Genomic DNA, 14,695 nt, shown 5'->3' on the forward strand with positions numbered 1-14,695 from the left:
TATCCTAGACACCAGGTTTGACAGCCCTAAAGAAGGAGGCACCTATCCGGGCCAGCGGGGTTGGACAAGCGCGCGCGCGCGGGGGCCAAAACGATTCTTGTAGACAAATTCGTTCTTTTCCGCGACCCGCGAGCATTTCCACGTTTTCACAGAAGCGCGCCCAGCCCCCCAAAGCCGGTGTCTGGGCAGCGCCCCGGTCCTGGGCAGCGCCCCGGCCTTCCCGGGGGCGGCGGCCCCAGCGAGGTCTGCGAGCCGCATCTCACGGAAGAACCCGGCGTCTTTCTCTCCCTTGCGGGGTCCCGCAAGCTGTCCCCCAATCACGCACCTCGCGCGCGCGCGCCCCGGCTCCTCGGGTTCTCTCCGTGGCCAGCGCGGGCAGGTCCAGCCAGCCTTCCACCGCCTCGTCGCCAACTTGAAGTCCATTCCTGCGCGTGATGGCGCGTCCCCCGCCGCCCCGAAGCCCTCGGCCTCTCCGCGTGGCCTCGCTTCGACCCAAACCCGGCCCGGATACACATCATCCCCGGCGCGCGCGGAGCTGCGCTCCTACCCGGGCCGGCCCCGCCGGCTGGGACCTCCTCGCCAATCCTTAAACTCCTCCTCGAGTTTCGTTTCCGCCAGCCCCAGAGAGAGAATGCGGATACCTGTTTTTTGGGGGGGTGCGGGGTGGGGGGGGGGCGCTGACGCCTGCGCCCGGCCGCTGCCTCCTCGCTCGCTCGCTGGCTGGCTGGCGCGCGCGCGCCCTCTCTCTCTCCCTCCCTCTCTCCCTCTCCCTCTCTCTTCCTTCCACCAAATTCGCTGCGTACCTCTCCGCTCCAAGGTGCAACAGACGCCCAGCCCGTGATGAAATGAAAAGAAAGCCAATTGCCGAAGTGGAGTGGGAGTGGGGGGTGGGGGGCAGAGATTGCGTCTCGGCGTGCGCCCCGCCGCCCCGGAGCCTTAATTGCTGCCGACAGGGGCGCGCGGGGGGGGGGGGGGGAAGCTGGGCGGAGGTAGCCGCGTATAAATAGTGAGACATCCAATTGAGAAGCATAAATCACCGGCAGGAGGGACCTACCCTCACACGGACCGTAGTCTCCGCGCGCGCGCGCGCCCCGGGAGGTGTGCGCACCCCAGCCCCCGGCTCCCAGCCAGCCAGCCCCGCCGAGCCCCCCGCGGACCCCCGCCGGCCCCCCTGGACCGCGATGGAGGAACTCACGGCGTTTGTATCCAAATCTTTTGACCAGAAGACGAAGGAGGGCGGCGGCGGCGGCGGCGGCGGTGTTGGTGGCGGCGGCGGCGGCGGGAAGAAAGACTCGATCACCTACCGGGAAGTTTTGGAGAGCGGACTGGCGCGCGCCCGGGAGTTGGGGGCCTCGGACTCCAATCTGCAGGACATAACGGACGCCGGCGGCCACTGCCCGGTGCATTTGTTCAAAGACCACGTGGACAGCGACAAGGACAAGCTGAAGGAGTTCGGCACCCCGGGGAGGGTCACGGAAGGTAAGCTGGCCGGGGGGGCCTCGTCTCCTCGCCGCCGCCGCCGCCGCGGAGCCTGCACCGCCTGCCCCGTTTGCTCCGTGCGCGCGCGCGCCCCGCGGGGAGTCGGCTCCTGGAACGGCGGGTCCGCTCTCAGGTCTTCCCCCAACGGATTCGCCACGGCTCTCGGATGGAAAGGCTCTGGCTTTTTCGTTAGAGAGGAAGCGAACGGGGGCGGCCAGCGCGGAGGCAGGGAGGGGAGCGTGGCTGGGCAGGGGCCGGACTCCCTTCTCCGGGCGGGCGTTGCCACTGGCCGCCGTCTGGGGGAACTTGCCGGGGTTGGGGTCGACGAGAGAGGGCGAGGGGGCAGGCGCCTAAAAACCAGAATTAGCCTCCCTGCCACACTCTTCCTCAAATGCAGACACCCTCGTGCGCACGGAGCGGACATACCCGCGCGCCCTGCGCTCCCCGGCTCCCCGGAGCTAGAATCGGGCCGCTTTGGGGACGCGCGGGGGGACCCCGGAGTAGTCGGGGCCGGAACGCGCGGTCGCCTCATCCGCCCCCTTCACCTCTCCATAGTTTCCGCTCAGGGAAAAACTCCCCCTCGCTCCCCCCACCCCCTCGCCCCTCGCCCCCAACCCGCTCCCTTGAACCTGGAGATTGGATCCTGGCTGAGCCGAGGCCTGGAAATTAAAACCACTCCTGCGCCCGCAGGTGGCCAGCGTCTGGCTGTGGCTTTGAAGGGCGCCCAGGGAAGCTTTCGGTGGTGGCGGCGGCGGCGGCCCTACCCGAGGCTGCGAGAGCGCAGCCGGCCTGCTGCTCGCAGACGAGAAATCTGCTCCCTGGGCTCGCCCTCTTGTGAGTCCTGGGGGGCGGGAGCGGGTAGGGGGGGCGCAAAGTCCGGATTAGGAGAGGTTCCCCAGCTGGACAGCGGGGGCGGGGGCGGGGGCGGGGGGTCCCACCCCGGGAGTTGGAGGGTGGGAGAGGGGGAAACGCTGAAACAAGGCAACTGACAGCGAGCCATCCGTCACGGGCAACAAATTGGTTACATTTCTCAGGGCTGCCTCATTACCGACGGCTAAAACGTTTAATTTTTATTAGGGAGGGAGGAAAGGCGCAGGACGCTGGCCATTTGGATAATTTGGACACAGGGGTCCAGTTTCTGTGACTTAAATGTTGAGAGAGGTCAGGGACGGGGTCTCCCTAGAAGGGGGTCCCTCCCCTCTCCCCCCCCAAGCACCCTCATCTCTCTCCGGCTCTTGGGGGACCCTTACGCTGTGGTGGCCGAGTTGGATGGTGCCCCCGTGGCGTTGAAGCTGTAGGCCCGGTGCGCATGACCCAGCCGCGTTTTGGAGGCCTTGACCTCGTAGAAAAAAAAGCCCCCCCAACCCTCCCGCCCCCCCAATTGCTGGCTTGCCTCGCCTCGGGGCTGGTCTCCCACACCTGGCTCTGTAATTCATACAATAATGACTCTTTGCTTTGATGGAGAGAGAGGGGCCCGCCGGCTGAGCTGGACTGGGGAAGGGGGGGGGGGATTCTGACATTGAATGTCAGAGGGTTTTAAGGCACTAAGGGGGGGCTCCTGACTGGCTCCCCCACTTCTTCCAAGACTCCAAATCCCCCAGCCGGTGCAGCAAGAGCCTTTGCAACTGTCCAGGCCCGTCCGTTCGTTGGAAAAGCGAGAGGAGAAATACGAATGAGCGTTCGTAGGAAAGAGAGAAGGGAGGACCGAACCCACATTCCCACTGGCACCTACCGTTCCCTCTCCGCTAGGAATGCAGGCCCCCACCAGGCTGAGCGCCCCCCCTCCCAGGCTGGTATGTGGGGAGCCACACGAAGGCACCCTCGGGCACCCTGGGGCACCCTCCCCGAGAAACCCCGGCGGGTCCGCCTGCCCGCCGAGCTGAGCTGTGGATTTAGCAAAGCCGGCTGCCGCCCTGGCTGCTTTGAAAGGACTTTGAAAGCCCCAGCGTCTCAGCTGGGATCCATCGTCCGAGGTTCAGAGTTCAGACGCATAAAGCGCGGAGCATGTGGTCGCCTCCGGGAAGGAATTTTTACTGCCGGGGGAAGGGACCGGGAGCTCTCTCTCTCTCTGTCAGAAAGACGTGCCGTTTTCTGGGCTTAAAAAAAAAAAAAAGAAGCAAGTTGGGGTTGAGCGTCGACCCATGAACCGGGAGCTTGTGGTTGGATCCAGGGTGCTTGGGTTTTGGACTCGATCCTTGGTGTTGGGGGGGGGGGGGAGCAGGGGGCAGGCGGTCCCCGATTCTCTCTCTCTCCCTTCCTCTCCGAAATCAGTAATAAAAATATATTTAAAGAAAAATAAAATGCAAGTGGGGGGGTTGGCAGCCAGCAGCCAGAAACCCCCTAAATGGGGAGGCAGACGCTCAGACAGGGTCCAGAATGGGGATTCGCTGTCCAGCTCAGGGCCTGGGGCGTGGAGGCCCAAGGACCCCCACTTTTCTCCTCTCCCCACAGAAGTCCCGAACCCCCACCCCCACCTCCTTTGAAAGTTTCCGCCTTAATTAGTTGACGCTGCTTATTTGAGATGGTTTCGGAATTGGTAGAACCCGGGAGTCTCCGGAAGATCAGTATCTTTTAAAAACACACGCACAAAGCGATTCATGTCAGAGAGGAAGGGAGAGAGAGAGAGATAGAAACACCAGTGATGAGAGAGAATCATGGACGGGCTGCCTCCTGCACGCCCCTCGCTGGGGATGGAGCCCGCAACCCTTGGCCTGTGCCCTGATGGGGAATAAAACCGCGACCTCCTGGTTCATAGGTCGGTGCTCAACCTCTGAGCCACGCAGGCTGGGCCAGACGGTCAGCATCTTTTCCTTGGCCCCCAGGGGACATCTAATTAGGGCACCGATGTGCTCAGCCATCCAAGGATGGAGAGGAGAGGGGAAGGGAAATTTTGGGGACGCCGCTCACGGCAGTGTCAGTGGATTTTAAATCCCTGAGCTTGGCAAGAAAGGACTCCATTTCCAAAAAGCGAGGAGAAGTGCCGGGGCCAGAGGCTCCCAGAAGTTGACTGTCTTGCCTGGGGGACACACACCTCCCTCACCCCTCTCCCCCCCCCCCCAACTCACTCCTCCCAGCAACTACAGACGCTGCCGTGATTTTTGGAAATAAGAAAGTGCCACGCTTGGCGCCCTGCTGGGGCGTGTTCCGGACCCGCGTGGGTGCGAATATGTGTGTGTGTGTGAAAGAGAGAGTGACAACAGCAGGAAGCCAAGGGGCTGTGCTCACAGGCGCGCACCCCCTGGTGCGCATGGAGACCAGGGTGGGGGGTCGTGCGCCCAGGTTCCTGGCGCGAGTGAAGGGAGCCTCCGGCTGGCTCCTAGGGCTCGGCTGGCGCTTGAGGAGACAAGACGAGAGAGGAGAGAGAGAGAGAGAGAGAGAGAGAGAGAGAGAGAGAGAGAGAGAGAGAGAGAGGAGAGAGAGAGAGAGAGTCAGCCTATCTGCTTCTGTCAACAGACACAAAGTAAAAAAAATAAGGGAACCGTTTGGAGATCAGAAATACGGGCCCGCCAAGGGCCTGAGTTGTTACAAAATACCGCGTCTTCCTCCCCCTTGAGTTGCTTTTATCGACTTTGACGCAGACTTGGCGTCAGGGCGCGAGTGGATGGCGAGGCCCCGCTTGCCCACGCTTCGGTTTCCACCGGGGCGCACGCAAAAGTGTCCACCGCGCGCGCGCACGCGTGTGTGCGTGGCCCGTCTGTCAGGGGCCCAGGGCGCACGGGCCCGGGGAGGCGCCCACCGGTGATGAAGGGACTGGACCCAGGGCGCACGGGCCCGGGGAGGCGCCCACCGGTGATGAAGGGACTGGGCCCAGGGCGCACGGGCTCGGGAGGCGCCCACCGGTGGTGAAGGGACTGGACCCAGGGCGCACGGGCCCGGGGAGGCGCCCACCGGTGATGAAGGGACTGGGCCCAGGGCGCACAGGCTCGGGAGGCGCCCACCGGTGGTGGTGGGGACTCCGGGTGGTGGTGGGACTCCGGGTGGGCGCCCCAGGGCGGTGGCGACTCGGGGAGGCCTCAGCTGCTGTGCCCCCCTCCGCCCGCCCGCCCAGCAGGTCTCTACGACTGCAAGGAGAAGCGTGAGGACGTGAAGTCGGAGGACGAGGACGGGCAGACGAAGCTGAAGCAGAGACGCAGCCGCACCAACTTCACGCTGGAGCAGCTCAACGAGCTGGAGAGGCTCTTCGACGAGACGCACTACCCGGACGCCTTCATGCGCGAGGAGCTGAGCCAGCGCCTGGGGCTGTCGGAGGCGCGCGTGCAGGTAGGACCGCGGCGGGTGGGGAGGGGACCCGGGCCGGCCTCCCCACCGCCCTCGGGCCCCTGGGGCGCACCAGGGCGCCTGGGCACCTTCAGGGAGCGCAGGGACACTGGGGACCGGGCTGCAACCAGGCGCTTTTGGAGATGCCGCAGGTCCTCGCGCGCATGGGTGCGGGGGGTGCGGGGGGCGCACGGTTCGCGCGCACGAAGGGCACGTGCCCTGCCTGACCTGCTGGGAGAGAGAGAGAGAGAGAGAGAGAGAGAGAGAGAGAGAGAGAGAGAATCTTACTATGTCTAGGCTATCTTAATATGTCCAGATTGTCAGGAATTTGGGTCATTTTCCCTTCTCATTTCCACCTCTTCTTCCTCCTGAGCAGCCCCCTCCCTCTATTCCGGGGAACAGAGAGAGAGAGAGAGAGAGAGAGATGGGGGGATTGGGGAGCGAGGGTTTTGCACATGCGGCACGTTGATGAGCTGGGCTGCTGCCCACGCGGGGCCGGATTAGGCTCAGCGCGCTCGCGGGGCTCCAGGAGGGAGGAGGAGGGGGGGACGGACGGACGGAAGCCTGGTGCCCCATCTGGCCAGCCCCTGTCGGAGGCGCCCTGGGTGTGCGCGCAGCACGTGCGAGGAGGAGGAGGAGGAGGAGGAGGAGGAGGAGGAGGAGGAGGAGGAGGAGGGCGCCTTAGCGAAGCTCTGCGAACGCGAAATTAATAAGTAATAATTTATGGATGAGGGGAGACCAGCCGAGGTCCGTTCCCTTCGTGCGCAAGCAGCGCTGACACCCCCCTGGGGAGGTCGGCCATCCGTCTGTCCCTGGGTCTGTCCGTTGCCACCGTTCGTTTGCAGAAGGACAGGAGGGCCCGGGAGTGGAGGGCAGGATCCTGGGGGGCCTCTGGGGACCGGTTTTACATACACGGAATTAATTTTGCCAACCGGGGAAGCCACGGGCTTTAAAGGAGCCGCTGTCTTGTTGGCGCGGCCGCGACCCCACTCCTGGGAACCCAACTTCGTGTCCCGAATGTGTGCGTCCCCGAACAAAACATCAAATGCGTTTTTTTTTTTTTTAAAAAATAGAGGGTGTTGTCCGAAATCCTGCCAATCGAAAAAAAAGTGTGTATATATCCATTTTTTTTAAAAAAATATGTTTTTATTTGATTTCAGAGAGGCAGGGAGAAGGGAGAGAGAGAGAGAAACATCCATGAGGAGAGAGAAGGAGAGAGAATCTTGGATCGGCCGCCTCCTGCGCGCCCCGCACTGGGGATGGAGCCCCCAAAACCCGGGCCTGTGCCCTTCACCTGGAATCGAACCCGGGACCCTCCGGGTTCCTAGGTTCCATGCACAACCACTGAGCCACGCCGGCTGGAGTAGATAGATATATATATTTTTTTCTTTTGCTCCCAAGCATGTCCCATATTTTTGTTTGTTTTTGGACTTCAGGAAGCGAGGGCGACTTCCGATGAAACGCGACCAATAGACTTTTGTCTACTGGTTTCCAGAACCTTCTGGGCATCGGTGCCCCCCCCGCCGCCCCCCAAACATGGGCAGAGGAGGAGGCCTGGGGATCTCCTTTTCCTTTTTTTTTGGGGGGGGGTGTCTCCGTGGCCGCAGCCAAAGGGGACAAGGCATGTATTTATTTTTTATTTTATTTTATTTTTGCCGGCCACCCTTCTCCGGGAAGATGCATCGCGCTGCGCCCTATAAATTAATGAAAAGATTAAACTTTGTCCGGAGGGGACATCAGACTCTCCCGTCATTTCCCCCGTGTGGTGAGTCGGTGTCTCTCCGAGCTCCGCCTCCCCCGTAATATCTCTCAGGCCTTGATGTAGTGTTTCGATAAAAATAAATTACTTGTAATTGAATTCCGCACTATTTCACTCCGTAGTCTATTACGCCCAGGCCGGCCGGCCAGCAGCGCACAAGCCAAAGCGCGCGGCGGCCGGCAAAAAAAAACGGGCCACGGAGGGGGCGCAGGGGCGCAGACAGTTGGTGGGTGGGGTGCCCGCAGGCCTCCCCAAAGCCCTAACAGAAAAAGGGGGACCCCCAGTGAGTAGCTACCCATCCGATCCGGCAAGCAGGCAGGCAGGCAGGCAGGCAGGCGACGGGAGAGTTACAATATCACGGACCGTAAATAACAATTAAAAAAAAACACGGACGCGGAACACAAAAGCCGCGCGCGCCTTTGGGCCAACGGGGACCAGGACCGCGTGGAGAAGAAGAAGGCGAGAGGGCCGAAGGGGGTTGTGCCAGTGAGTTAAGGGGAAAACGTGTCACGGACGGGGGGGTTGGCAGAGGGAGAAATTTTTTAAAAAAATAGGGGGGTGGGTGGGAGGCGAGCAACACGACCCGCAGCGCGCGCGCGCCTCCTCGTCATCCCCTGCGCAGCCCCGTGCGCGCCCGCTCGCCACCCGCGTTTCCATTTCGTGGGGGTGGGAGGTGAAGGGATGGGGGGGGGCGAGGGAGGCGGGCAGAATTTGCTCTAAATAAATTGCGGCCCCGACAACGAAGCTGTCGCTGATTAACCTTTTATTTTCGAAGGGTTGTCCCCGGCTCCCAGCTGCCAGCCAGGGTTGTAAATGGAAAGTTATGAGGCCCCCGCGCGCGCGCGGTAATTTAATTACCGGCAAATATCTTTCGGGCTGGATGGCGGGGCGGCGAGCGGGCTAAATTAAATGTCATTATTCACTGTCGGTAATGGAAATCAAGAAGGAAATCCGATTAGGGGTGTTTTCGGAGGGAGATGGGTGAGTGCGCGCCTAACCACCCCCGCCCGCCCCCCCCATCCTCTCCTGTAAATGAAGAAATAAGTGTCTAACGCAGTGTCGGTCGCTTTACTTAGCATTTTCACGACTAATTGGAATTGATCGCGAGTCACCCCCAAGTTTGATGGATGCTCGCGCGCCCGGCGCGCCCCGGCTAATTCATCACTTTTATTCCTCATAATGTTTTTGTGTTGGTTTTTTTTTGTTTTTCTTCCTCTCTCCCTCTTCCCCTCCCCTCCCCCCTCCCCAACCTCCCCCTTTTTTCCCCTGCCCTTGAAGGGGAAAGTGAGTTTGGCTTTTTTGGATTTAACTAGGATGGTGCTCTTTTTTTTTTTTTTGAAAAATGCGCTTGTGGGGTGCGGGGGGGGGGGGTATGGGGGGGGGTGCGCGCGCGTGCGGAATGGGCCCTGGTTCATGTGAGTTTCTGCTCCCCCAGAACGGGGGTGTGGGACCCCCCCCAGGAGAGGAAGGCCCCCCGGATGGACAGTGGAAAATGTTCAGGCCACCCGAATAGGGCGACAGGAGGAATACGATCCATCCTATAGTGTTTTTGGAGGAGGAAAAACACACACACACACGCAAAAAAGACCCCAAAACACAACACGGGTCAAGATTTGGGGATTTCAAACTTGTCGGGTGCGAGGCGAAGCAGGTCTACGATCCCAGAGACTCCCCAAACCGGCAGCCACAATGAGGGGACAAAGAAACACCCCCTAATGCAAGAACCAGAGAATTCTCCAGGAAAAAAAAAAAAGAGATACAGGGAATGCAGGCAGATAAGATGTGTATCGGGTCGGACACAGGGTTTAGAATAACGGTGGCGAAGAGAGAAAATACACACTCACCACGAACACGGAAATACAAGGATGGATGACCTGGCACCACTAGAAAACATTGGCAGGAATAGAAACTACAGCTGGGTCTTGACTTGCGAGTTTAATTCCTTCCGAGACCGAGCTCGTTAAGGAGCTCGTGAACTCAAATTACTCTGTCAACTCAATGCAAAAAAAAATCGGCCCAGAGACAGCTGGTGTCTCAAAAAACTCGTTAATCGGGACACTCGCAAGTCAAGGCCCCACTGTAGTAAGTTGGGGGGGGTCCTTTTTTTGGGGGGGGAATTTTCAGCAGAGCCATGCACATCCCCCCTTCCCCCTTTGCAGCCTGGCGACATGAATTTTGGAAACTTCTGGAAAGCCAGTTCCCACCGCGCATGGGGTGGGGATGGGGATGGGGAGAGGGGGTGCCCGCGGGGATGGCTCAGCCTGGATGGAAAGCTTGTCCCTTCAAAGTCTCGCACGGAAACGTTCCGATTTCAAAGACTTTCAGGTGTTGCCAACCGCCGGGTTTCGCGCCTGCTCCGGGCTCAGGGGTGGGCGCGGGGAATAGGACGCACGCGTCCGCGCGCGCGCGCCCAGCGCAGGGGTCCCCATGGAGCCACCGGGGTGGAGTGAGGGAGGGGGCGATTCCTTTGGTCTCCTGTAACGTGGCCAGGGAGCGTGGAAACCAGTTAGAAAACGAATTAAGTAACTGGGAACTTTTTTTTGGGGGGGGGGCGGGGAGGGTGTCCAAATTTGCGCGCCTGAAGGCCTCCTTTTGATTGATTTGGGGGTGACGGGCGGGAGGGGTGCTGGGCAGCGCGGGGGAGGGGGCTTTGGGGCGTTGGGTGCGGAAGATTTTTTTGCCTTTGACCAGCCAACCCAGCTGGGCGAGGTCTGCCTCCCACCGCCCATTTCCCCCGCCCACACTCTCTCCACCAGGCACCCCAAGAATTAGGCGTCTTTGGAGAAGCGAAGCCCCTGAAAATACATTGGTATGGATTCAGACAGGAAGGAACAGGGGGAGAGAGAGAGAGAATCATCCATGATGAGAGAGAATGATGGATCGACTGCCTCCTGCGCGCGCCCTACTGGGGATCGAGTTGGCACCCCGGGCAGGTGCCCTGGCGCTCTATCCACTGGCCCACACCGGCCAGGGCAGGACTCCGTAGCCTTCACTGGGCTTCCCAGGAGGACATGGAACTTGATGGACTTGATTGGGGTGAAGGCGGGGATTTGGAACTATTGATCCACCTGCGTGCGTGCCCCCCCCTTCCTTCCTTGGCAGCGAAATTCCCAAAAGTGTAAGATCCGGGGTGCTCCCAAGGGGTGACAGGGTGGAGGGGCGATGCCCACATAGAAGGGTTCCCGCCCCGTCCGATTTGGCTCAGTGGATAGAGCATCAGCCCATGGGCTGAAGGGTAACGGGTTCGATTCCGGTCAAGGGCACGTTCGTATCTGGATTGCAGGTTCCCAGGCTCTGGTGGTGGGGGGCGTGCAGGAGGCAACCCATCCATGTGTCTCTCTCACATCGATGTTTCTCTGCGTCTCTCCCTCTCCCTTCGAAAACCAACGGAAAAATGCCCATGGGTGAGGATTAACCAATAAAATAAAATAAACTAAAATAAAAAAAGAAGGTTTCTCCATCCCACTTGCCATCCCCACACCAGCTTCTTCGCTTTCAATGCCTGCATGTCGCCCTAGCTGCTGGTGTGGCTCAGTGGATAGAGCCTCGGCCTGTGGACTGTAAGGTCCCGGGTTCGATTCCCGGTCAAGGGCACATGCCCGGGTTGCGGGCTCCATCCCCAACCAGTCCGGGGCGTGCAGAAGGCAGCCGGTCCATGATTCTCTCTCCTCATGGATGTTTCTCTCTCTCCCTCTCCCTTCCTCTCTGAAATTAATAAAAATATATTAAAAAAATAAATCAATGTTTGCACGTCTTCGCTCCTCTCTCACTGAGTGGGTGGGAACGGCCCACAGAGAGAGCTCGGCGAACCCCACCCTAGCGGGGGACGGAAGGGGGGGGGTAGCCAGTTTGGAGCGTGTGGTTAGGGCAGGGGATTAGATGCCCCGTAGATGCCTCGCCCTGGGCGGGCGCTCCACGCCAGAGCGCGTGGTGCAGCGAGGAGATGGTGGAGGGTGGGTGGGGGTGACGCCCTTGGTCTCCAGGCCGGACCTGGCTCACCGGATTCTCTCTCTCTCTCTCTCTCTCTCTCTCTCTCTCTCTCTCTCTCTCTCTCCTCTCTCTCAGGTCTGGTTCCAGAACAGGAGAGCCAAGTGCCGCAAACAAGAGAACCAGATGCATAAAGGTAGGCGCAGGCGCGCGCGCACGGGGGGCGTCGGGGGGCGCGCGCTAAGGCGCAGACGCGCGCGCGGGGAAGATGCGCGCGCGCCTGCGCCCGTGCGCGGCGCGTTCACGCGTCCTGTCTTCCCTTCGCAGGAGTGATCCTGGGCACCGCCAGCCACCTGGACGCCTGCAGGGTGGCGCCGTATGTGAACATGGGCGCCCTGCGGATGCCTTTCCAACAGGTAGCCGCGTTTTTTCTTTTTCTTTCCCCGGTGGAAACCTGGCTGGGCCCCTCCGCCTCCGCCTCCGCCTCCCCCTCCCTCCCCTTCGGCTCCTCCCGCCCCCACCTCCGCCCCCCCCCCCTCGCGCAAGAAAAGAGGCCGCGGCTACAAAAGAGCATTTATAGACCCGTTGGCACGCGTTAAATTCACGCTGTAAAACTCCAAGGCTCACCTTCAGGGGAGTCCCAGGCCGTAAAACTAAGCACCGTGTTACCAAAATCCGAGGGAGGGAGAGGAAAAAAAAATCCCACCTACCCAAGGAGCCACCCACATACTCACCGCCAGGAGCCTGGGGGAGGGGGCGGGGGTTGGCGGGCACTGGGGTGTGAGGGCGGGGTCGACGCCCAAACACGACCCTCCTCGCGCGCGCGCGCGCTAAGGGCCTAGGCGAGAGGTGTCTGCGCCGCTCCTGGACCCAGTCTTGCCCCTCACCGCGGAGTTGGGGGGGCCTCTGGCCCAGCTCCGAACACGGTCCGGAGCGCGCAGAGCGCAGCCCGTCCTGCGTGGACAGGGAGCGGCCATGGGGTGGCAAGGCGCGTGGGGTCCCAGTGTCCAAAGGGCCACGCCCGGTTCGGGACCAGAGCTGGGTAAATGGTGGAGGTATCCTGAGAGCGCAGGGCCCCCCAACCCCGCGCCCTACCTTGCGTGCGGCGCGCGCGCAAAACCAACTTGGCACCCCGGTTGGAGCCCCCACGTGGGGGTGGGAGTGTGCGCACTGGAGCAACATGGGTACCCTGGGCCAAGCAGAGGCGTGGCTGGGTACATGGCGGGGGCACCCCCTTTTTAGCGCTAGAGAGCAGCGCCCCCTCCCCCCGCTCCCGGCGCCCTACCTTGCTTGCGCGCAAAACCAACTTGGCACCCTGGTTGGGGCGCCCACGTCGGGGCTGGGAGGGCGCACGCGGAAGGGACAGGGGCGCGTGTCCACGACGCAAAGCTGTTTTACCCCAAAGTGCGGGCCCAAGGTTATATGGGACCAGGGTTGGCTTGGGGGCAGGAGCAGAGGTCGTGGGTATTGGGGGGCGTGTAACGAGACATCTGGCTGGGAGACGGATGGGAGGAAGGGCGCGTTGCGTGGTTTCAGGCTTAACGTGCTCAAGGCCCGAAGGGCGTCCAGGGCCAAGGTGCTGGGCGTGGGGTGCGCAGACATGAGGGCTCAAGCCCCCCCCTTGCCTGGGCCTCTCACAGCTCAGCTCCTCGTCCCCAGAACAGACAGGGTGGCCTTTCAGCCTCCCTGGAACCCCGACGTGGGGTCAGCCACGAGGCCCTGATGAAATTAGCCAGAGGGTTTGGCTGTGCGCCCCACGAATTTGTGAGGTCCCTGGGAACGTGTGTGTGAGGGGGGAGACCTGAGCCCTCTGCCCAAACCCAGTGGAGCCTGATTCTGGGACTCCTGTGAGGTCAAGGAGAGAGAATTCGGGGGCTCTGGTGAGGAGGGGGGCCCAGCTGTAGACACCCCAATGTTGGAAAGGACTTGAGGGTGGGTATCGCTCAGGACGGGTGGGGGGGGGATGCGGAGATCTGGTGGGTTCCCCAGTTCAGGATGGGACGGACACGGTGAGGAGACGACAGCCCCGAGTCCCCAGAGGAGTGTGTGTGTGTGTGTGGGGGGGGTCCCCAGACTGGGGCAAAGGGGTTGACTCCAGGGGAGAGAAGGAGAGAGGCAGGCAGCCCATGGATTCCATCTGGGCAGGATCCTAACCTTCCGGATTCGCCCCCCCCCTCCCCACCACCCCCGCAGGTCCAGGCCCAGCTGCAGCTGGAAGGCGTGGCGCACGCCCACCCGCACCTGCACCCGCACCTGGCGGCGCACGCGCCCTACCTGATGTTCCCGCCGCCGCCCTTCGGCCTGCCCATCGCCTCGCTGGCCGAGTCCGCGTCCGCCGCGGCCGTGGTGGCCGCCGCCGCCAAGAGCAACAGTAAAAACTCCAGCATCGCCGACCTCCGGCTGAAGGCGCGCAAACACGCCGAAGCCCTGGGCCTCTGACCCGCCGCGCGCCCGCACCCCGCCGCCCGCCCGCCCGCCCGCCCGCGCTGCGTCCTGCACTCGACCCCCTGCGCGCGCCCCCCTTGGCCACGCGGACTCCGGACCGGGCCCTGGCGCAGCGGTCTCCCACCTCTCCCTCGCCAAGGGGGGACAGACACCCTACGTTTGGCTTGGAGAGGGGGGCCTCCCGGGAACGCACGACCCCGCCAGACCCTCGCAGAGACTGGGCAGGAGAGAGACCCGGTGACTGGGAGACCCTCGGACCCAGCCCTCGACCTGGGACCCACGTGGCGCTCGGACTCGCTTCTCTCTTTCCGCTGCGCGCCCACGCGCGCGCGCGCATCTCTACCCCGTGCATGCGGCCTCCTCCATCCACACCTGTTCGAAGATTAAGATCCTATCAGAGTCTGTTTCTCACACACACACACACACACACACACACACACGCGCGCGCGCGCGCGCGCGCGCCTGAAAAATGCGCATTTTCTGGGTCTGCAACGATGCGACTCACGGCCAGGAATTTGCTTCTATCCATCCGAGCAGCCAGCGAGGAGCTGCGGGACACCGTGCGGATTTCAGGGCGGACACGGGTCGCCCCCGAAGCTGGGACCGCTGGTGCGCGCCCCCCCCACCCCCCCGCGCGCGCGCGCCCCTCGCCGCCGCCGGCAGCAATAACGCATCGCACCTGGTGACCTCGCCAAGATGAGGGCGGGAAAGGCCCCCCCGATCTTCCGGTTCAGGTGGGCAACTCCCCCCTTCCTCCTCCGCGCCCCAACCCCAGCGCCGAGTTTAGGCTTTCCTTGTGCAACTGGGTAACCTTGTTTCCAGAAGAGG

The 14,695-nt window shown here is 62.0% G+C and overlaps 1 protein-coding gene across 1 annotated transcript; it reads left to right on the plus strand.

Annotated features, from left to right (window-relative positions):
* Positions 1–1,181: 1,181 nt before the first annotated feature.
* LOC308512466 (short stature homeobox protein-like) lies at positions 1,182–13,861 on the plus strand (the record flags this gene model as incomplete). The annotated part of the gene is made up of 5 exons (XM_081082205.1): positions 1,182–1,479; positions 5,531–5,739; positions 11,561–11,618; positions 11,750–11,838; positions 13,616–13,861. 5 exons carry the CDS (start codon positions 1,182–1,184, stop codon positions 13,859–13,861), a joined length of 900 nt encoding a protein of 299 aa, XP_080938331.1.
* Between the last annotated feature and the right edge of the window lie 834 nt (positions 13,862–14,695).

The sequence above is a fragment of the Myotis nattereri genome (genome assembly GCF_964212035.1).
Source record: "Myotis nattereri genome assembly, chromosome: Y".
Taxonomy (NCBI): Eukaryota; Metazoa; Chordata; class Mammalia; order Chiroptera; family Vespertilionidae; genus Myotis; species Myotis nattereri.